We start from the raw sequence: 24079 nt of genomic DNA, 5'->3' as shown, positions 1-24079 counted from the left end.
CATGACATAAATAATATGTTTTCTAATTTCTTAATGTTTTGATTGAGTTTATTTAAAATATAAGTCACAAGAGAGAACATTGTAGGTCAATACTTCATCTGTAGAATTAGAAATGTTTAAATAATTAATAACGGATTGAAATTTCTTTCTGATGTAACAGGGTCTCATATTGAACCTGAGGAAACAATTGCAATATTTGCCATTACATCACATTCATTTCATTTTAACCAAAAATCTAAAAATCTAATTGCCTTCACCACTCTTCTAGCTCGTAGACTAATACTACTGAAATGGAAAGATAAACAACCCTCAACATTTAAATCTTGGTTTCTTTTACATCACTTAACATTGGAAAACATGAGATATTCTATAAGAGGATGTGCCAATAAGTTTTTCAGTATCTGGTAACCTGTTCTGAATCACATAAACATGGTAGATCCCTCACTTTTTCCACAGTAGTCTAATTATTAATACGAGTCTGTGACTAATATCTGTGTTCCTTATTTTTTATTTATTATTATTGCCAATTATCTTTTTTTATGGTGCAACAGGTTTGAAAGTTCATGGGTTTGGGTATTTAAAAAAAAACAAAAAAAAACAATGACTGTATTATGCTTTTCTGGAGGACTCAAAATGTGATAAAAACATTTTGAAATGAAATAATTAGTAACGGAAACTGATGTTTCATCCTCCCTCAGTGAAACGTCACATCTGTACTGGCCTTCCTTCCCAGAATGCACCTGTATGTCTCCACTCGTTACTCATAAGTTCATGTAAATGAAGGGGTCAAAGGTCAGCTCTTCATCAAAGTCAAGGTAACGCTGCTTAGTTTGTTGAATCTTTGTGTATCTGTCATATTAGTGACTCTTTGGTCTGGAAACTTTACATTGGACCAGATTAGACATGAAAATGGGATTTAACAGTATTTTATAATCAACCAAGATCAGATTCTCTTGAAGTGTTGGTTTTACAAACGTGACTCTAACTCATACATTTCATGTAAGAGATAAATCACCTGATGAAAACATTCCACTTGTTTATTTATTTGTGATTCCAGTCAAAGACTGAAAGTTTATTCTCTGTCTAAAGATCAGACACTTGACATTTAAATCCAGTTCATTTACATAGAGTTAAATATAAAGTCAGGCGTGCAGGTGCATCCTGGGAAAGAACAGAGGGAGGAGCAGAGAGGAGACGCTTCACTGATGAAGGATGAAAATACAGTTTCAGTTACTGTTCATTTGAACTGATTTGGATTCAAATGATAGGAATCACTTTTCTTTAATGTTTTTATTCTTAATGTGATTCTGAAATGTGAAATACTCTGAAAATAATCTATTAATTCATCTTTTATTGGATTATTTACATTTTAGAAAATGAGATTCAGTCCATTTATTCACTTTATCAAAAAGAAACTCAAACATTTTTTGACCACAGAGATTTTATTGGATTGAAAATGCAGCGATTGCAAAGCTGATACAACATCTAAATGAAACTGTTCCAACATTTGTTCCAAACATGCAGACACATGTTGTGTATCATGTAAACCTTGTACAGAGCACAGAGCACAGACGGTGCAGAAGCAGGTTTCAGATGGTCATTGTGCTCCTCTACTGTTGCTCAGTGGGACACGCTGACTTGTTGATGTTTTTCTCGGAAGTCTGGGAGCCCACAGACACTTGACATGTGTAAACCTGATCCGTGTTCCAGTCTGACGTCTGGATGGACAGGTAGCTGCTGATTTGGAAAGTCTGGTCTGGTTGCTGAACAGCGGTGCTGGTAGAGATCCCAGTGCTCAGCGGACTCCCAGCAGCCAACCAGGTCACATGTGCAAAAGCCACAGACTGACTGGACAGACAGACCAGAGTGGCTTTGTTGGACTGGAGCCCAGCAGCGGACGGAGGGAAGACTGTCAGGACAGGAGGAGGGACGCTGGAGCCTGAAAATACACCCACCACACCAACATACATCATACATGAACAACAATGACATGTACGGAAAACAGAAAGGAACCAGGAGTCAAACATCAACAGGTTGATGGTTGTGTTTATTTATTTTCTCTCACTGGTATTTATTGAACAGCTAAATCTCTTCCCTATAATTTCATTTATTTATACATTTACATCTCTCATGTATTTATTTTACTTGAATAAACCACATTTATTAATGTACTCGTGTTACTGCAATTCTTCACATTTAAACAGAAAAAAAAAATCAGTAATTTTTAAGTTTCTATTATTAGACAAGAAGACACAGGTAAACATTTTCCTAATCACAAATCAACCATTTGCTCCTGTGTTCATATCCCCAATGGAAAAGATTATTATAAATATAATCATTACTTTATATCAGAACCAGCATTTTCTTTCAGTTAAAGTGAATTTGTCACTTGTCCATTTACATGACTTATAGATCTATTTTAATTGCACAAACCACATGTCATTATTTACTGATTTGACTGTTATTTTGCACAAATAAATAGGAAAAAAAAAACTGGTAAAAATTTCAGTATACAGAAATTAACCATTTATTTCTATTTTTTATCCCCATGGAACAGATTCATATAAATATAATCATGATTTAATATCAGTATCAGTATAATTTTTTTTTTTTTGTTAAAGCAGCTAAACACTAAATGGATGTTTTAAATGACAAGAACAGAGACTGAAGCTTATAAAGAGACTGAGGAGAAATGAGGAGGAGGAGGAGGAGGAGGAGGAGGAGGAGGAGGAGTTATAATATCCAAGAATAAGTTTTATGTCTTACGTCACTCATTATAAATACATAGCTAAAGTTTATTCATTTATTTTCCGTACTTTATATAGAAATAGTTGTTCAATTATATAATTGTTTTCTATTTCATTTTGGGAAATCTATTTTTTCCTGCTCACCAGTGAAATGTTTTTGTACTATTCAGTATAAGTATGATATATTTCCTCGCGTTATATTATCATCTTTACATAAATTTCACTTCATTAGTATTAATTGAGAACCACTGTATTGTTATACATGTCTTATTTTCTTGTGCTCAGTCATCATATGAAAGTGGTTTGTGTGTGATTGTGATTGTGATTGTCTTTTACTTTTAGCTTTTACTAAGTAAGATTAATGTGGAAATCCAAGAAAAAGCATTGGTCATGAACAATAAATGGTTTTAGACATATACAGAAATGTTGCACGATTTTGTCGACCTTAAAACACAAAGCTTGTAAAAAGCAGATATATCTAATCAAAGTTTTAGTCAGTTTAAACATAGTGACATCTTGTTTTGAGCAGAGTCATCCTATGTTGCACAATAATAAACCGATTTCCTCCACATTGTTGATGTTAAAGCAATAATAAGATTTTCACTGATTATTCTGATATTATACTAGATTATACTAGTGCCAGCTGTTGTAGTTTTAACAGTTCTGGTTCAGTCTGCTGTGCATCCATGTGCCCCCCCCCCCCCTTTTCTTTCTCTCTCTCTCTTCCTTTAACCCTCTCTCTCTTTAACCCCTACTGGTCCAGGCAGATGACCATCCTCCAGGAGTCAGGGTCTGCTCCTGGTTACTGCCTGTTAAAAGGAAGTTTTTCCTCACCACTGTCACCAAGTGTTTGCTCCTGGAGGATTCTGTTGGTGTCTGTGGATCGGCTGAAGAGTCTGGTTTAGACCAGCTCTAAATGTAACATGTCATAAAATAACTTTTGTTATGATTTGGTGCTTTATATATGAAATTTGATTGACTGATTTGATGTGAATTTGGAGGATGTAAACCCAGATCTTCCAGAGCTCCAGCTGTGATGAACCTTCTGCACATTCTAAGGAACTCCTCCTGGACTCTGTTAAACCAGAGAGCAGTGACATCAGTACCAGTGTCCAGGTTTCAGTCCATGGTGGCTGTGTGTCCTTTCTCTATGGTCAGGGTGGTCTCCGTCCTGTGGTCAGTGTGTGTGGAGTAAACGTCCAGATGAGACGTGAAAGGACACATTGAACCTGGACTGAACTGAACCACTGGAGGAAGGTTTTCTTATATAAGTCAACTACGACAGGTGGGTTTATGGGATATGTGTAAGGGAGTGTTTTTCAACCTTGGGGTGGGGAGCCCACGTGGGGTCGCCTGGAATTTCTAGTAATTGATATAAAAACAAAAAACAAAACAAAATAAAAAAAACCTATTGATAAAAAAAAAAAAATAGCTGGTGAGTTGAGAGAGACAATCCCAGTCCATAAAAGACATGACAAACTGTGAAGCTGAAACTGAAGCACTGTGGTACTGTTTATCTGTCAAATGTTCATTGTGGTCAGTTTCAGATGCTGCAGCTCTTTCATAATTCATTGTTCAGTATTAATTGTCAGCCTTGTAAATCCAAGCCGGACTGACTGTACATATCCTGACCAAGGAAAATCAAATTCTTACTTTGTGCAGTAATCTACACCTGGCTTTTCTGCCTCTGTCCATAATAATATACATGATATAGACTAAATGTTGTCTAAAATTAATGTTTATTTGCAACCAAGGTCATAATCATTAACAAAAACGAACGAAATGATGAAAACTAAAGTTGAAAAAACATTTTCGTTAACTGAAATAAATAAAAACTCTAATTAAAAGAAAAAAGTGATAACTAACTGAAATTGTATTGTGAGCTTACAAAACTAACTAAAACGTTTAAAATTATGGATAAAATTCCCTTTGTTTTCTTCTTTGTCAATGTCAGATTGATATCAAATTGATTTATTTCGCTCCAGCAGTTTTAGCTGCAGCACCATACAGCACTTGAGTCTGTCATGTCTGGTCACTGGTGGTTTCCAGTTGTCTTCTGGTCCCCACTCTACCTGGAACATACAGACTAAAGCTGGGACACAGCAGCACAGTCCTGTCTGGGATTTACTTTAGTGATGCGCGGGTCGTTTTTTTTTTTTTTTTGCTCACTGTGTGTGCGCGTGAGTGACAGAGATAGAGTGGAGCTAAATGACAGTCAGACAGGACTAGCATCCAGGTAAAAACTGGAGAGTTTATCACCATGAAAAGGCCTTCCAAGGCCTTAACAGCATAGTTTAGAAGAGGAGAGAAGAGGAGGATGAAAACTAATCCAATTACAGAGGTATGGAACCTGTTATAATGCTAAGAAACGTTTGATGTTACTAGCTACAGCTAGCTGAACTGAACTGAAGCACAGTTAGCTAATATTGGAACTGGAGATGATTAAGAGAGGAGATATCTGCTAAGGTGTGGTTTACTGATGATGAACTGGGTTATATATGTTTATAAGTGGTTTAGATATGTTTCTATCTGGTTTATAAATGTTTGTATGCGGTTTATTGCTGGTTAGCTGGTTTATATATGTTTCTATCTGGTTTACTGCTGGCTGCTTTGTGCATCTCCTCTCACACTTTGCACATCTTTGCATTGTTTTCACGTAAGTGACGTTGTGTATGGATCGCACACCCTCCCCCAACCTGCTGTAGGGAATTTATACATCATAATGTACATGTGTTTGTGTCTCTGCTCAGTCAATGAGCCGCCCTAACCCGACCCCCAAATAAAGTGTCCAGGGTAACCCACTGATCCGTGCCTCACTAATTTTTTTGAATAGGATGGTGAGGAAGATAAAACATATGAAATAACTAAAACTAATACTAAAACTAAACTAAACTAAAACTAAGCATTCCGAACAAAACAATAACTAATAAAAACTAGCAAACCTGCTCTAAAAACTAATTAAAACTAACTGAATTGGAGAAAAAAAAAGTCAAAACTAATTAAAACTAAACTATAATTAAAAATCCAAAAATATTATAACCTTGTTTGCAACATAGTACAACAAACTATTACATAATCAAAAACAAATTAATTTTAGCAAAAAAATGTCTCCATTTTGAATGTCTTGGGTCGCCAGAAATTTGTGATGTTAAAATGGGGTCAGGAGACAAAAAAGGTTGGGTACCACTGGTGAAAAGGATGATATATTTCTATGTACAGTAGTAACCTGAGGGTCAGTGTGATAAAGTCATAACATCAGTGATGGTTTTCAAAAGTTTTGCAGCTTCATCTTTTTTCACCAAGTAAAGTTTTTTAACATCAATCTTAAACTATCTCTACACACTGGTTTGATTCCATTTAAAACTAACCCAGATGACATCATTAGTATTATAAACCTACAGCAAAATTAAAAAAAAAACAAAAAACATTTGTTCATATTATTCAGATTTATTGCAGTGTAAGAAACCCCTGCCCCTGCCTGTGCATTTGTACAAGTTAACACACTTGATCACCTTCTCGAAGTCAGACATTATTTCTTCTGTAAGAGTGGTTTCAACACAATGCAGAGGAACAGATGAATGTTTTTATTTAGTGGATTTCCTTCTATAAACATCATACACGGTGGAAATATATAGATATTTACCAGCATAGGTGCACTGCCTGGTCAAAAACAAGCCACACACACACAGATTTCACAACATATTCATTGTGGCATTGATTATGACACACAATGCAAACACAACATCATAAAAAATATCACAGCATTTATTTCCGTCCAGAGTTGCATTAATTTTTCAGCATGATCTTGTGTTGATGACAAAGAGTCGGACCACTGTGAAAACTCACCTTGAACGCATCCCAATGATTCTCAGTGGGTTTCAGGTTTGACTCTGTGGTGGCGAATCCCTGTGAAAAAATGACGTTTCATCGTCACTGAACCACTCTTTAACAATTTGAGCCTGATGAATCCTGGTGTTTTCATCTTGGAATATGTCTGTGTTATAGGAGAAGAATGAATCCACTGATGTTCAGATTAGGTTTTTCAGTGTGTTCAGGTTCAGGTGACCTCATTTTATCGACACATAACATTGTTGAACATAGACCTGAACATCTGAACCAACCCCAGATCAGAACACTGCCCCCACAACTGGAGCCTGATGAATCCTGTGAATAAACAAATACTTCATTTAATATCAGCAGATATGTGAGCAAAAGGAAATACCACTGATTAAATAGTGATTAAAAATGTACTAATGCAGCATAACAGATGAACTTTTTAATAAACCTTTTAAATACACTTGTATAAAAAACACCCTTAGCATCTTTTTTAATCGGGCTTTTAAATTTGACGAACAGATTTCTTCTGTTGTCAAGACCACCTTCATCCTCCAGCTCCTGTATCAAAGGTGAAACCATAGAATAGGAAATGGTTGAATGCATCTTGTTCAGCCTGGTTCACATGAAATTACATTAGAACGCAGACATAAGTTACAAAATGATTTAATCTAATATTAGACAATATTTACATCAGGAGCAGAGATGATTTTATAAAACACTGACGTAGATGAAAAAAATTAGAGAAAAGGAAACAGCAAAATGTAAAGGATTTACTACTAAAAAGAAGCATATCAATTGTGAATAAAAACTGTGCTGAATAGTGTAACTACTCCTCCTCCTCCTCCTCCTCCTCCTCCTCCTCCTCCTCCTCCTCCTCCTCCTCCTCCTCTTCCTCATTTCTCCTCAGTCTCTTTATAAGCTTCAGTCTCTGTTCTTGTCACATCTCTGTTCACATCTCATCTGGACAGTAAAGGACGTTTACTCCACACACTGACAACATGCTGGTGACCCTCTGCACTCTCATCACTGCTCTAACATGTAAGATATTCTCCTGCTTCTGTTATACACACATATGATCAAATATGAACCCTTCATTCATGGATTTTTCTGTTTGTTGACAGATGTTGATGCAGTGATAGTGTTGACTCAGACGCCTGCTGTCCTCACAGTTTCTGCAGGACAAGAGGTTGTTCTCAAATGTAACATTCAGAGAGATGTTGGGAATTATGTCAGATGGTATAAACAGGTTCCTGGTGGAGCTCCTCAATATATTCTGTACTTTTATCATAGTCTCAGTTCACCCAGCTATGGAACAGGATTCTCCTCTGATCGATTTAACTCCAAAACTACATCAAACATTGATTACCAGTTAATCATTAATCGTGCAGAGGTAGGAGACTCTGCTCAGTATTTCTGTAAGACATGGGACAGTTCTGCAGCTGTATCACAGCGAATCACACCATGACAAAAACCTCAGTGACAGAGTCAGTACAGTTTGGAGGAATTACAACAAAAAGTAACCAACTAACCTACTGTAAATTAAGGAAAGTTACTTCAAACATTGAAAATGAAAGTAAGAGTCAGAATTTAATTACATTTTCCTGGACTTTGTGAATGATGAACATATGCAGAGCAGTGTCACTACAATCACAATGAATTCAATGGTCATTAAACATAAGAGTTAAATTCAAGCAAACTGTGAAATATTCACAGTCAGTCCTCAGGTCCATCAGTGTTCTGGATCATAAACACACAGGAAACACAGAAATGAGATGTTTTCAGTGAAAGTTTGTGTTTAAAGGATGTTTCAGTTTCAGGAGGTTTTTGTACGAGCGTGTACACAAACTGAATCACTGTGGTATTCGGACCAGGCACCAAGCTGACTGTGACAAGTAAGTACCTTTAAAATCATCAAGAAATCCGACTGATTTTCTATCTCTGAAGGATTGGAACACAAAATATCTGCATTATTAATGTATTTAATACTATAGTAATGATAAGTTTGTACATTTGCGTCTATGTTGAGTTTTCAAGAATTGTAACATTTTCCAAAACTAATGTTATAACTTATACTTTTTAAAATTTCATACTCATTAACTGATAACATGTTTTAATCTGTAACATTTATTTGGCATTTAAGACATTTTCAGATTCATGGTTTTTCATTTTTGCAAATCAGCTTTTTTAAAAAACTGAGAACATCTGTCAAGTTTCACTATAAGATTAATTTACATTATTCTACCAAAACTCATTTCAGATCGTTATTATAAGTTTTAAATTTTCCAAAAGTAATGTTATAATGTGCTATACGTTTTACAATTCCATACTCATTAATTGATTACATTTTTTTGTTCTGTAATATTTATTTTGGATTTAAAATTATTTAAATAATGATAAGGTTGTACAATCGCTTAAATATTGAATTGGAATGACATGAAGACACATTTTTCACATGTAATTTTATCATTTATGCCTTTAATTCTTTCATATTCATTAATTAATTAGATTCTTTTTTCAATATTTATTTCAGATTATAGACATTGTCAAACTCATGTTTATTAATTTTTACAATTTAAAAGTTTTTAACACCTGAAAACCATCTGTCAAGTTTTATTATAAGGTTAATATATGTTACTCTACAAAAACTTATTACAAATTATTATTATATGTTTTAAACTCATGACAGTATGTATGAGGGGATTGAAACTGTCTTCTTAGCTTTAGTCCCCAAAACCTAAAGAGAATACTGTTACTGATATAAAGAAATTATTATGTTTGTATTAATCCTTTTTATTGGGGATATGACAATAGAAACAAACTGTTAAAATGTTTATCTGTGTGTTTTTTCTTATGATAGAAGAATGAAAATAATAGAAAAATGATTATTCTTTCCTGCTAAGAGGTGCAGAATAGGAGCAATATGAGTAAATAAGTAAATATAATTTGTGCAATTAAAATAAATATATGAGGCACGTAAATGTAAAAATAAATGAAATAATCATGAAGAAACTTAGCTGTTAAACAAATACTAGTGAGGGAAAATAAATAAACACAACCATTAAGCTGTTGATGTTTGACTCCTGGTTCCTTTCTGTTTTCCGTACATGTCATTGTTGTCCATGTATGATGTATGTTGGTGTGGTGGGTGTATTTTCAGGCTCCAGCGTCCCTCCTCCTGTCCTGACAGTCTTCCCTCCGTCCGCTGCTGAGCTCCAGTCCAACAAAGCCACTCTGGTCTGTCTGTCCAGTCAGTCTGTGGCTTTTGCACATGTGACCTGGTTGGCTGCTGGGAGTCCGCTGAGCACTGGGATCTCTACCAGCACCGCTGTTCAGCAACCAGACCAGACTTTCCAAATCAGCAGCTACCTGTCCATCCAGACGTCAGACTGGAACACGGATCAGGTTTACACATGTCAAGTGTCTGTGGGCTCCCAGACTTCCGAGAAAAACATCAACAAGTCAGCGTGTCCCACTGAGCAACAGTAGAGGAGCACAATGACCATCTGAAACCTGCGTCTGCACCGTCTGTGCTCTGTGCTCTGTACAAGGTTTACATGATACACAACATGTGTCTGCATGTTTGGAACAAATGCTGGAACAGTTTCATTTAGATGTTGTATCAGCTTTGCAATCGCTACATTTTCAATCCAATAAAATCTCTGTGATCAAAAAATGTTTTGAGTTTCTATTTGATAAAGTGAATAAATGGACTCCATCTCATTTCCTAAAATGTAAATAATCCAATAAAAGATGAATTAATAAATAATTCTGGAATAATTCTAATAATGTTGGAACAGATGAAGATAGATTCTATTCCTTGTATGAAATGATGCATTCAATAAAACTGCTTTGTTTAACCTTATTTTGTATTTTTTCGTTCCCATGAAAATAACACTATTATATACAGTCAGTCATGACAAATATAATGTGTTTTCTAATTTCTCAATGTTTTTATTCCGTTTACATGTAAAATGTCACAACAGAGAACATTGTAGGTTAATACTTCATCTGTAGAATTACAAATTTTTAAATATTCAGTATCTGAAACTGATTCATCCTCCATCAGTGAAACGTCACATCTGTATTGGCCTTCCTTCCCAGAATGCACCTGTATTTCTCCACTCATTACTCATACGTTCATGTAAATGAAGGGGTCAAAGGTCAGCTCTTCATCAAAGTCAAGGTAACGCTTCTTGATTCGTTGAATCTTTGTGCGTTTTTCATATTAATGACTCTTTGGTCTGGAAACTTTACATTGGACCAGATTAGACATAAAAATGGGATTTAACAGTATTTTATAATCAACCAAGATCAGATTCTCTTGAAGTGTTGGTTTTACAAACGTGACTCTAACTCATACATTTCATGTAAGAGATAAATCACCTGATGAAAACATTCCACTTGTTTATTTATTTGTGATTCCAGTCAAAGACAGTTTATTCTCTGTCTAAAGATCAGACACTTGACATTTAAATCCTGTTCATTTACATAGAGTTAAATATAAAGTCAGGCGTGCAGGTGCATCCTGGGAAAGAACAGAGGGAGGAGCAGAGAGGAGACGCTTCACTGATGAAGGATGAAAATACAGTTTCAGTTACTGTTCATTTGAACTGATTTGGATTCAAATAATATGAAACACTTTTCTTTAGTGTTTTTATTGTTAGTGTGATTCTGAAATGTGAGATACTTTGAGAATAATCTATTAATTTATCTTTTATTGGATTATTGACATTTTAGGAAATGAGATTCAGTCCATTTATTCACTTTATCAAAACGAAACTCAAACATTTTTGATCACAGAGATTTTATTGGATTGAAAATGTAGCGATTGCAAAGCTGATGCAACATCTAAATGAAACTGTTCCAACATTTGTTCCAAACATGCAGACACATGTTGTGTATCATGTAAACCTTGTACAGAGCACAGAGCACAGACGGTGCAGAAGCAGGTTTCAGATGGTCATTGTGCTCCTCTACTGTTGCTCAGTGGGACACGCTGACTTGTTGATGTTTTTCTCGGAAGTCTGGGAGCCCACAGACACTTGACATGTGTAAACCTGATCCGTGTTCCAGTCTGACGTCTGGATGGACAGATAGCTGCTGATTTGGAAAGTCTGGTCTGGTTGCTGAACAGCGGTGCTGGTAGAGATCCCAGTGCTCAGCGGACTCCCAGCAGCCAACCAGGTCACATGTGCAAAAGCCACAGACTGACTGGACAGACAGACCAGAGTGGCTTTGTTGGACTGGAGCTCAGCAGTGGACGGAGGGAAGACTGTCAGGACAGGAGGAGGGACGCTGGAGCCTGAAAATACACCCACCACACCAACATACATCATACATGGACAACAATGACATGTACGGAAAACAGAAAGGAACCAGGAGTCAAACATCAACAGGTTAATGGTTGTGTTTATTTATTTTTCTTCACTAGTATTTGTTTAACAGCTGAGATTCTTGAGATTTATTGAACAGCAATTTTCTTCATGATTATTTCATTTATTTGTACATTTACATGCCTCATATATTTATTTTAATTGCACAAACTATATTTAATTATTTACTCATATTACTCCTTTTCTGCAACTCTTAAAAGAAAAGAATAATTCTTTTTATTCTTCTATCATAAGAAAAAACACACAGATAAACATTTTAACAATTTGATTATATTTTCATATCTCCAAAAAAAGGATTAATACAAACATAACAATTTCTTTTGATCAGTAACACTATTGTCTTTAAGTTTTGGTGAGTAAAGCTAAGAAAATGGTTTCAATTCCCTCATACATACTGTCATGAGTTTAGAATAATTTGAAAAAGAATAATTTGCAATACATTTTTGTTGAATAACGTATATTAACCTTATAATAAAACTTGAAGATGGTTTTCAGGTGTTAAAAAACTTTTAAATTGTAAAAATGACTAAACATGACTTCAACAATGTCGATGATCTGAAATAAATATTGCACAAAGAATCTAATTAATCAATGAATATGAAAGAATAAATGGCCTGAATGATAAAATTACATTTGAAAAACATCTCCTCATGTCATTCCAAATAAATATTTAAGCAATTGTACAACCTTATCAATATTATATTAATCTTTAATGCCAAATTAATCTAATTGAATAAAAAATGTGATCAATTAATGAGTATGAAATTATAAAAAGTATAGCACATTATAACTTTACTTTTGGAAAATGCTACATTGATTGAAAACTCAACATAGACACAATTGTACAAACTTATTATTACCATAGTAATAAATACATGAATAATGCAGATATTTTCTGTTCCAATCCTTCAGAGATAGAAAATCAATCTAATTTCTTGATGATTTTAAAGGTACTTACTTGTCACAGTCAGCTTGGTGCCTGGTCCGAATACCACAGTGATTCAGTTTGTGTACACGCTCGTACAAAAACCTCCTGAAACTGAAACATCCTTTAAACACAAACTTTCACTGAAAACATCTCATTTCTGTGTTTCCTGTGTGTTTATGATCCAGAACACTGATGGACCTGAGGACTGACTGTGAATATTTCACAGTTTGCTTTCATTTAACTCTTATGTTTAATGACCATTGAATTCATTGTGATTGTAGTGACACTGCTCTGCATATGTTCATCATTCACAAAGTCCAGGAAAATTTAATTAAATTCTGACTCTTAATTTCATTTTCAATGTTTGAAGTATCTTTCCTTAATTTACAGCAGGTTAGTTGGTTGCTTTTTTCTTTTAATTCCTCCAAACTGTACTGACTCTGTCACTGAGGTTTTTGTCATGGTGTGATTCACTGTGATACGTCTTCATCAGCAGAATCATCCCATGTCTGACAGAAATACTGAGCAGAGTCTCCTACCTCTGCACGACTAATGATTAACTGGTAATCAATATCTGATGTAGATTTAGTGTTAAATCGATCAGAGGAGAATCCTGTTCCATAGTCGGTGTTACTGTCAGTATGATAAAAGTCCATAACAAACTGAGGAGCTCCACCAGGAACCTGTTTATACCATCTGACATATTGGCTATCATCTCTCTGAATGTTACATTCGAGAACAACCTCTTTTCCTGCAGAAACTGTGAGGACAGCAGGCGTCTGAGTCAGCACTATCACTGCATCAACATCTGTCAACAAACAGAAAAATCCATGAATGAAGGGTTCATATTTGATCATATGTGTGTATAACAGAAGCAGGAGAATATCTTACATGTTAGAGCAGTGATGAGAGTGCAGAGGGTCACCAGCATGTTGTCAGTGTGTGGAGTAAACGTCCTTTACTGTCCAGATGAGATGTGAACAAAGATGTGACAAGAACAGAGACTGAAGCTTATAAAGAGACTGAGGAGAAATGAGGAGGAGGAGGAGGAGGAGGAGGAGGAGGAGGAGTTACAACTTCCAGTTGCAATTTATTTGACTTATATCACATTTTATAAAACATATCTAAAGTTTCATCCTTTTAACTTGAGTCATTTATAATGAAGTCATCTGCTGGTTATTCATTTAATTGTTTTCATTTTTCTTTTGTGAAATTTTGTTAGTTTCTGCACACCAGTGTAATGTGTTATTTATGGTAACATTAACATTGTTAAATAATTTGTACTGTATTAGTACTGAATGTGCACCAAGTCATTTGGACAATCATTTCTTATAAATGTTTTATTTTCTTCTGCTCATTCAACACATGACAGTGGTTTGTGTGTCCTTGTACTTGTTTTTTGCTTTAGGCTTTTAGTCAGTAAAACTCAAGTAGTGGTTGTAGTGGTTGTTCTTGATGTTGTATGTTGTATACCTTGGAACATAGAGAAAGTAAAAAAAAAAAAAGAGATGTATTTGGTGAAAAATCTTTTTCACAGTTTAAAATACAGTAATATTTTATTTTGATCAGATTCATCCCATGCTAAACAGTAATAAACTGATTTCCTTCACATTGTTGATGTTAAAACAGTAATCTGATTTTCACTTATGATTAGATGTGAATTTGGAGGACGTAAACTCAGATCTTACAGAGCTACAGCTGTGATGAACAACCCATCACCATAAAACTATGTTTGCTTCATGAGTATTATAAAACATGTCGTTGAGCCTCATAGTATAATTGCCAAAGTCATATATTTGGTCAGACTGTGATATCTGCATGACTTTATTCTCCGAACACAGCTGCTTCATTTTGCATCATTGGCTATGCCCTGAAAAAATAGGACTTAGGCAGTTATGCTTTGAGGCTAACAATATGTGTTTCTTTATCTTAGTTTATTTATTTATTTTGCACAAAAGAATAAAATCCAGTCAGTCTCTACCCCCCCTCCTTATTTCAGATATGGTTTGGTCCAGATGTTGGAGCTTCTACCTGATGCTGAGTGTCAGACAGTGAGAGAAGACACAGACTGGAGGATGAGTCTGGGTTAAGAAAAGTCAGACTTCTAAAAAAGAAAAGAGAGAAAGAAGAAACAGAACAAAGCAGAGGAAGGACGACAGTATGTGACACAGTTTTTAACCAGGAGGGTTTTATTCATGAGTGGTGGAAACTGAACTGGGCCAAGTCCACATCAAATAAACTGTCTGACTCCCAGAGTATTAGTGAACTTACTTTATTCCAACACAAAATGATGTAATTCTGTGTTATTTTATCCAATATTTGATCAGTGCAGACAGACTGTTTGTACAGATGTAAAATAAAACTTTTTTTTTTTTTTTTTTGCATCTTTTGACCTGGTGTCAGTCCAAACAGGTCCAACTGTCCCACACTCCTGACACTGAACCAGCCCCACTCATACCTGAAGGAGGAGGTCAGTTCATTTATGTCAACAATATCTCTAATGGCAGGAGGAAATGTACTATTCTACACACTATTTATAACAATAAATTATCATTATATTCCCCATAATAATCCATAGATTTAAAAAAAAATAACCTACATGACTCATTGGACACTGGACAGTTTTAGTCATGATGTTACTTTGAACACTATTACAAATATATTATCAAGGGTATTATTGAATTCTACAGGTCCAGGACCATGTGTGGGTGACGCTGTTATGCTGTGGAGAAATGTGGAAGTGGAAAAAACATCAAAGGACAATGACACTAGGAACAACAGACAATGAAGAAGAAGTGTATGAGAAAAGAAAAAAAGACAAAGTGAAATTTACTTCCATCCAAAAAGTTAAGGTGTATTTTATTTGTGTTTGTGCATCAAAGTAAGAGCAATTCTAAACTGTTACCATTAAAAAATATTATTTAAATGGGAAAGAAGGGCTTACACTTTTATTATCAATCATGTAAAAAATGGTAAAATCCACTTAAAGAAAAAATTCTGTTACATTTTCAGGGTTTGTGGCATTAAAGTGATGCAGCCCAACATGAAAATTTTCATGAGTCCCCAAATCCCTAGAGGCCCCCGTGGACATCACTTTAAAACCAACACATGACCTTGTTCATATTCAAAAGCCTATAAAAAAAACTAAACAAGATTGTTTTTGTATATTTTCTTATGTACTGCACTGTCAGAAACCCCCTGTTAAACTATAATCTGTGTACAAGTTAAAACACTTTATCACTTGTTCTAAGAAACACATGATTTATTCTGCAAGTGTAGTTTCAACACAACACATTATAGGTTTAAATGTATTTTTTTTAAGGTAGATTTTATTCTATTTACTTCATACACTGTGTGAATATGTAGATATTGAACAGCATGGGTGGACTGTCTGATCAAACACATGAACACATACATGGTCTGTAGTTTAGACTTTAATGACATATTCATTGTTGAAACATTTATGCCACACAATGCAAATACAACATCACAATGAATATCACAACATTTATTTACATCTAGAGTTGGATTAATTTTTGGCTGTGGTCTTGTTTTGATGATGAAGAGTCGGACCACTGTGTAAAATCTCTTCAATTGCATCCCAATGATTGACAGTGGGGTTTCAGGTCTGGACTCTGTGGTAGTGGATCCATGAGTTAAAGTGATGTCTTATGGTCTCTGAAAAATTCTTTAACAACTGGAGCCTGATGAATCCTCTGAATACACAAATAATACACTATTCTGTAAAACATATATAAACTAAAGTAAATACAACTGACTAATGCAGCATAAAAGACTGACTTTTGTTTCAGGTCAACATTATGAAATGCTTGAATGCTTCTTCAGCCTGGTTCATAAGAAATTACATTAAAACTGATCACATATAAAATTATTTACATACTGACCTTAAGAGCAGTGATGATTTTATAACAAACTGAACTTGTTAAAAAAAACAAACAGAAATTTAAAAAAGCAGCAAAGCCAAAGGATTTAGTATGAAAAAGCAGAATATCATTTCTGAATCAGAACTGTACTGAATATTGTAACTCCTCCTCCTCCTCCTCCTCCTCCTCCTCCTCCTCCTCCTCCTCCTCCTCCTCCTCCTCCTCCTACTCCTCCTCATTTCTCCTCAGTCTCTTTATAAGCTTCAGTCTCTGTTCTTGTCACATCTCTGTTCACGTCTCATCTGGACAGTAAAGGACGTTTACTCCACACACTGACAACATGCTGGTGACCCTCTGCACTCTCATCACTGCTCTAACATGTAAGATATTCTCCTGCTTCTGTTATACACACATATGATCAAATATGAACCCTTCATTCATGGATTTTTCTGTTTGTTGACAGATGTTGATGCAGCAAAAGTGTTGACTCAGACGCCTGCTGTCCTCACAGTTTCTGCAGGACAAGAGGTTGTTCTCAAATGTAACGTTCAGAGAGATGAGAACAAATATGTCTACTGGTATAAACAGGTTCCTGGTGGAGCTCCTCAATATGTTCTGAGATTTTATCATAGTCACAGTTCATCAGACTTTGGAACAGGATTCTCCTCTGATCGATTTAACTCTAAATCTACATCAAACATTGATTATCAGTTAATCATTAAACGTGCAGAGGTAGGAGACTCTGCTCAGTATTTCTGTAAGACATGGGATGATTCTGCTAATGAACATGTATCACAGTGAATCACACCATGACAAAAACCTCAGTGACAGAGTCAGTACAGTTTGGAGGAATTACAACAAAAAGTAATCAGCTAATCTGTTGTAAAATAATTAAAGGTACTTTAAGCATTAAAAGTGAAAATAATAATTGTCAATTTCATGAACTTTCCTGGACTTTGTGAATGATGAACATATGCAGAGCAGTGTCACTACAATCACAATGAATTCAATGGTCATTAAACATAAGAGTTAAATGAAAGCAAACTGTGAAATATTCACAGTCAGTCCTCAGGTCCATCAGTGTTCTGGATCATAAACACACAGGAAACACAGAAATGAGATGTTTTCAGTGAAAGTTTGTGTTTAAAGGATGTTTCAGTTTCAGGAGGTTTTTGTACGAGCGCGTACACAAACTGAATCACTGTGGTATTCGGACCAGGCACCAAGCTGACTGTGACAAGTAAGTACCTTTAAAATCATCAAGAAATTAGATTGATTTTCTATCTCTGAAGGACTGGAACAGAAAATATCTGCATTATTCATGTATTTATTACTATGGTAATAATAAGTTTGTACAATTGTGTCTATGTTGAGTTTTCAATCAATGTAGCATTTTCCAAAAGAAAAGTTATAATGTGCTATACTTTTTATAATTTCATACTCATTAATTGATCACATTTTTTATTCTATTAGATTAATTTGGCATTAAAGATTAATATAATATTGATAAGGTTGTACAATTGCTTAAATATTTATTTGGAATGACATGAGGAGATGTTTTTCAAATGTAATTTTATCATTCAGGCCATTTATTCTTTCATTTTCATTGATTAATTAGATTCTTTGTGCAATATTTATTTCAGATCATCGACATTGTTGAAGTCATGTTTAGTCATTTTTACAATTTAAAAGTTTTTTAACACCTGAAAACCATCTTCAAGTTTTATTATAAGGTTAATATACGTTATTCAACAAAAACGTAATTGCAAATTATTCTTTTTCAAATTATTCTAAACTCATGACAGTATGTTTGAGGGAATTGAAACCATCTTCTTAGCTTTAGTCACCAAAACTTAAAGACAATAGTGTTACTGATATAAAGAAATTATTATGTTTGTATTAATCCTTTTTATTGGGGATATGAAAATAGAATCAAATTGTTAAAATGTTTATCTGTGTGTTTTTTCTTATGATAGAAGAATGAAAAGAATTATTCTTTTCTTTTAAGAGTTGCAGAAAAGGAGTAATATGAGTAAATAATTAAATATAGTTTGTGCAATTAAAATAAATATATGAGGCATGTAAATGTAAAAATAAATGAAATAATCATGAAGAAAATTGCTGTTCAATAAATCTCAAGAATCTCAGCTGTTAAACAAATACTAGTGAAGAAAAATAAATAAACACAACCATTAACCTGTTGATGTTTGACTCCTGGTTCCTTTCTGTTTTCTGTACATGTCATTGTTGTCCATGTATGATGTATGTTGGTGTGGTGGGTGTATTTTCAGGCTCCAGCGTCCCTCCTCCTGTCCTGACAGTCTTCCCTCCGTCCGCTGCTGAGCTCCAGTCCAACAAAGCCACTCTGGTCTGTCTGTCCAGTCAGTCTGTGGCTTTTGCACATGTGACCTGGTTGGCTGCTGGGAGTCCGCTGAGCACTGGGATCTCTACCAGCACCGCTGTTCAGCAACCAGACCAGACTTTCCAAATCAGCAGCTACCTGTCCATCCAGACGTCAGACTGGAACACGGATCAGGTTTACACATGTCAAGTGTCTGTGGGCTCCCAGACTTCCGAGAAAAACATCAACAAGTCAGTGTGTCCCACTGAGCAACAGTAGAGGAGCACAATGACCATCTGAAACCTGCTTCTGCACCGTCTGTGCTCTGTGCTCTGTACAAGCTTTACATGATACACAACATGTGTCTGCATGTTTGGAACAAATGTTGGAACAGTTTCATTTAGATGTTGTATCAGCTTTGCAATCGCTACATTTTCAATCCAATAAAATCTCTGTGATCAAAAATGTTTGAGTTTCTTTTTGATAAAGTGAATAAATGGACTCCATCTCATTTCCTAAAATGTAAATAATCCAATAAAAGATGAATTAATAGATTATTCTCAAAGTATCTCACATTTCAGAATCACACTAACAATAAAAACACGAAAGAAAAGTGTTTCATTTTATTTGAATCCAAATCAGTTTAAATGAACAGTAACTGAAACTGTATTTTCATCCTTCATCAGTGAAGCGTCTCCTCTCTGCTCCTCCCTCTGTTCTTTCCCAGGATGCACCTGCACGCCTGACTTTATATTTAACTCTATGTAAATGAACTGGATTTAAATGTCAAGTGTCTGATCTTTAGACAGAGAATAAACTGTCTTTGACTGGAATCACAAATAAATAAACAAGTGGAATGTTTTCATCAGGTGATTTATCTCTTACATGAAATGTATGAGTTAGAGTCACGTTTGTAAAACCAACACTTCAAGAGAATCTGATCTTGGTTGATTATAAAATACTGTTAAATCCCATTTTCATGTCTAATCTGTTCCAATGTAAAGTTTCCAGACCAAAGAGTCATGAATATGACAAATGCACAAAGATTCAACAAATCAAGCAGCAATACCTTGACTTTGATGAAGAGCTGACCTTTGACCCCTTCATTTACATGAACTTATGAGTAATGAGTGGAGACATATAGGTGCATTCTGGGAAGGAAGGCCAGTACAGATGTGATGCTTCACTGAGGGAGGATGAAACATCAGTTTCCGTCACTAATTATTTCTGTTCAAAATGTTTTTATCACATTTTGAGTTCTCCAGAAAAGCATAATACAGTCACTGTTTTTTTTTTTTTTTTTAAATACCCAAACCCATGAACTTTCAAACCTGTTGCACCAAAAAAAAAGATGATAATTGGCAATAATAATAAATAAAAAATAAGGAACACAGATATTAGTCACAGACTTGTATTAATAATTAGACTACTGTGGAATAAGTGAGGGATCTACCATGTTTATGTGATTCAGAACAGGTTACCAGATACAGAAAAACTTATTGGCACATCCTCTTATAGAATATCTAATGTTTTCTATGTTACATGATAGAAAAGAAACCAAAATTTAAATGTTGAAGGTTGTTTATCTTTCCATTTCAGTAGTATTAGTCTACAAGCTAGAAGAGTGGTGAAGGCAATTAGATTTTTAGATTTTTGGTCAAAATGAAATGAATGTGATGTAATGTCAAATATTGCAATTGTTTCCTCAGGTTCAATATGAGACCCTGTTACATCAGAAAGAAATTTCAATCCGTTACTGATAATTTAAACATTTCTAAATGTTATGTTATTGTAAATGTTATTTGTGTCATGACCGGCTGTATATAATAGTGTTATTTTCATGGGAACAAACAAATACAAAACAAGTTTAATCAAAGCAGTTTTATTGAATGCATCATTTAATATAAAGAATAGAATCTATCTCCATCTGTTCCAACATTTGTTCCAAACATGCAGACACATGTTGTGTATCATGTAAAGCTTGTACAGAGCACAGAGCACAGACGGTGCAGAAGCAGGTTTCAGATGGTCATTGTGCTCCTCTACTGTTGCTCAGTGGGACACGCTGACTTGTTGATGTTTTTCTCGGAAGTCTGGGAGCCCACAGACACTTGACATGTGTAAACCCGATCCGTGTTCCAGTCTGACGTCTGGATGGACAGGTAGCTGCTGATTTGGAAAGTCTGGTCTGGTTGCTGAACAGCGGTGCTGGTAGAGATCCCAGTGCTCAGCGGCCTCCCAGCAGCCAACCAGGTCACATGTGCAACAGACACAGACTGACTGGACAGACAGACCAGAGTGGCTTTGTTGGACTGGAGCTCAGCAGCGGACGGAGGGAAGACTGTCAGGACAGGAGGAGGGACGCTGGAGCCTGAAAATACACCCACCACACCAACATACATCATACATGAACAACAATGACATGTACGGAAAACAGAAAGGAACCAGGAGTCAAACATCAACAGGTTGATGGTTGTGTTTATTTATTTTCTCTCACTGGTATTTATTGAACAGCTGAGATTCTTCATGATTATTTTATTTATTTTTACATTTACCTGCCTCATATTTATTTTAATTGTACAAACCACATTTAATTATTTACTGGTTTGACTGTTATTCTGCACAAATAAACAGAATTTTTTTCATAATTTTGATGTTTCTATCCTAACACAAAAAGACACAAGTAAACATTTCAATGTGCACAAATTAATCTTATATTTCTATTTTTATGTTCCCAATTGAACAGATAAATATAAATATAATCATTTTTTTTCATTTCACTATCAGTATTCTTTTTAGGTTAAAGTGGCTAAAAACTAAAAGGATGTTTTCAATCACCTGATACATAATGTCATGAATTTAAAACAATACTGATCAGAAATGAGTTTTGGTAGAATAATGTAAATTAACCTTATAATGAAACTTGCCAGATGGTCTCAGCTGTTTAAAAAAGTTGATTTGCAAAAATGAATAACCATGAATTTGAAAATGTCTTAAATGCCAAATAAATGTTACAGATTAAAAATAAATCAATCAATTGATAAGTCAAATTGTAAATGGTTTAAGTTACAACATTAGTTTTGGAAAATCTTACATTTATTGAGAGCTCAACATAGAAGACAATGTAAAAACTTATCATTACCATAGTATTACATACATTAATAATGCAGATATTTTCTGTTCCAATCCTTCAGAGATAGAAAATCAGTTGGATTTCTATATGATTTTAAAGGTACTTACTTGTCACAGTCAGCTTGGTGCCTGGTCCGAATACCACAGTGATTCAGTTTGTGTACACGCTCGTACAAAAACCTCCTGAAACTGAAACATCCTTTAAACACAAACTTTCACTGAAAACATCTCATTTCTGTGTTTCCTGTGTGTTTATGATCCAGAACACTGATGGACCTGAGGACTGACTGTGAATATTTCACAGTTTGCTTTCATTTAACTCTTATGTTTAATGACCATTGAATTCATTGTGATTGTAGTGACACTGTTCTGCATATGTTCATCATTCACAAAGTCCAGGAAAGTTCATGAAATTGACAATTATTATTTTCACTTTTAATGCTTAAAGTACCTTTAATTATTTTACAACAGATTAGCTGATTACTTTTGTTGTAATTCCTCCAAACTGTACTGACTCTGTCACTGAGGTTTTTGTCATGGTGTGATTCACTGTGATACATGTTCATTAGCAGAATCATCCCATGTCTTACAGAAATACTGAGCAGAGTCTCCTACCTCTGCACGTTTAATGATTAACTGATAATCAATGTTTGATGTAGATTTAGAGTTAAATCGATCAGAGGAGAATCCTGTTCCATATCTGGGTGAACTGTGACTATGATAAAACTTCAGAACATATTGAGGAGCTAAAAAAGGAACCTGTTTATACCAGCTGACATATTGGCCATCATCTCTCTGAACGTTACATTTGAGAACAACCTCTTGTCCTGCAGAAACTGTGAGGACAGCAGGCGTCTGAGTCAACACTATCACTGCATCAACATCTGTCAACAAACAGAAAAATCCATGAATGAAGGGTTCATATTTGATCATATGTGTGTATAACAGAAGCAGGAGAATATCTTACATGTTAGAGCAGTGATGAGAGTGCAGAGGGTCATCAGCATGTTGTCAGTGTGTGGAGTAAACGTCCTTTACTGTCCAGATGAGACGTGAACAGAGATGTGACAAGAACAGAGACTGAAGCTTATAAAGAGATTGAGGAGAAATGAGGAGGAGGAGGAGGAGGAGGAGGAGGAGCAGGAGGAGTTACAACTTCCAGTTACAATTTATTTGACTTATATTGCATTTCATTGAACATAACTAAAGTTTCATCCTTTTAACTTCAGTCATTTATATTGAAGTAATCTGTTGGTTATTCATTTAATTGTTTTCATTTTTCTTTTTTGGAAATTTTGTTAGTTTCTGCACACCAGTGTAATGTGTTTTTTTCAGGTAACATTAACATTGTTAAGTAATTTGTACTGTATTAGTACTGAATGTGCACCAACTCATTTTAACAATCATTTCTTATAAATGTCTTATTTTCTTCTGCTCATTCAACACATGACAGTGCTTTGTGTGTCCTTGTACTTGTCTTTTACTTTCGGCTTTAGTCAGTAAAATTGAAGTAGTGGTTGTAGATAGTATGTTGCTTGATGTTGTATGTTGTATACCTTGGAACATTGATGAAGTTAAAAAAAAAAAAAAAAAAAAAAAAAAGGAAAAAAGCAGAGGGATTTGGTGAAAAGGTTTTTGTCACAGTTGAAAACACTAATATTTTATTTTGATCAGATTCATCCCGCACTAAACAGTAATAAACTGATTTCCTTCACATTGTTGATGTTAAAACAGTAATCTGATTTTCACTTGTGATTAGATGTGTATTTAGAGGATGTAAACTCAGATCTTACAGAGCTACAGCTGTGATGAACAAC

General features: G+C 34.9%; 2 protein-coding genes and 3 gene segments (V, D, J or C); 2 read left to right on the top strand and 3 right to left on the bottom strand.

Moving 5' to 3' along the window:
* Positions 1-1445: 1445 nt before the first annotated feature.
* LOC115424797 (immunoglobulin lambda constant 6-like) lies at positions 1446-22401 on the bottom strand (the record flags this gene model as incomplete). The annotated part of the segment is given in 3 exon segments: positions 1446-1495; positions 21058-21501; positions 22371-22401. Coding segments are annotated over 2 exon segments (360 nt in total), but the record flags the coding sequence as incomplete, so codon positions are not given.
* On the bottom strand, positions 1611-1970 carry LOC115424799 (immunoglobulin lambda constant 6-like). The segment is given in 1 exon segment: positions 1611-1970. A coding segment is annotated over 1 exon segment (360 nt).
* Positions 8446-10342, top strand: LOC115424798 (immunoglobulin lambda constant 6-like; the record flags this gene model as incomplete). The annotated part of the segment is given in 2 exon segments: positions 8446-8476; positions 9742-10342. Coding segments are annotated over 2 exon segments (360 nt in total), but the record flags the coding sequence as incomplete, so codon positions are not given.
* On the bottom strand, positions 11358-13882 carry LOC115424161 (immunoglobulin lambda-1 light chain-like). 2 transcript variants are annotated; one of them, XM_030141265.1, is made up of 4 exons: positions 13797-13882; positions 13388-13713; positions 12936-12969; positions 11359-11886 (listed from the first exon to the last, which is right to left on the bottom strand). In XM_030141265.1, exons 1-4 carry the CDS (start codon positions 13834-13836, stop codon positions 11558-11560), a joined length of 729 nt encoding a protein of 242 aa, XP_029997125.1. In that variant the 5' UTR covers positions 13837-13882; the 3' UTR covers positions 11359-11557. The 2 variants fall into 2 exon arrangements, with proteins under 2 accessions (XP_029997124.1, XP_029997125.1); XM_030141264.1 differs by having other exon boundaries at positions 11358-11886; positions 13388-13875.
* LOC115424164 (immunoglobulin lambda-1 light chain-like) lies at positions 17098-19588 on the top strand. Its single transcript, XM_030141268.1, has 4 exons — positions 17098-17169; positions 17253-17577; positions 17995-18029; positions 19081-19588. The coding sequence occupies exons 1-4, from the start codon at positions 17130-17132 to the stop codon at positions 19407-19409; spliced, it is 729 nt and encodes a 242-aa protein (XP_029997128.1). The 5' UTR covers positions 17098-17129; the 3' UTR covers positions 19410-19588.
* Positions 22402-24079: the final 1678 nt, after the last annotated feature.

Source organism: Sphaeramia orbicularis, chromosome 8 (assembly GCF_902148855.1).
Source record: "Sphaeramia orbicularis chromosome 8, fSphaOr1.1, whole genome shotgun sequence".
Lineage (NCBI taxonomy): Eukaryota > Metazoa > Chordata > Actinopteri > Kurtiformes > Apogonidae > Sphaeramia > Sphaeramia orbicularis.
Note: the sequence above shows the minus strand (reverse complement) of the source record. Positions and strands in the feature narration are given on the sequence as shown.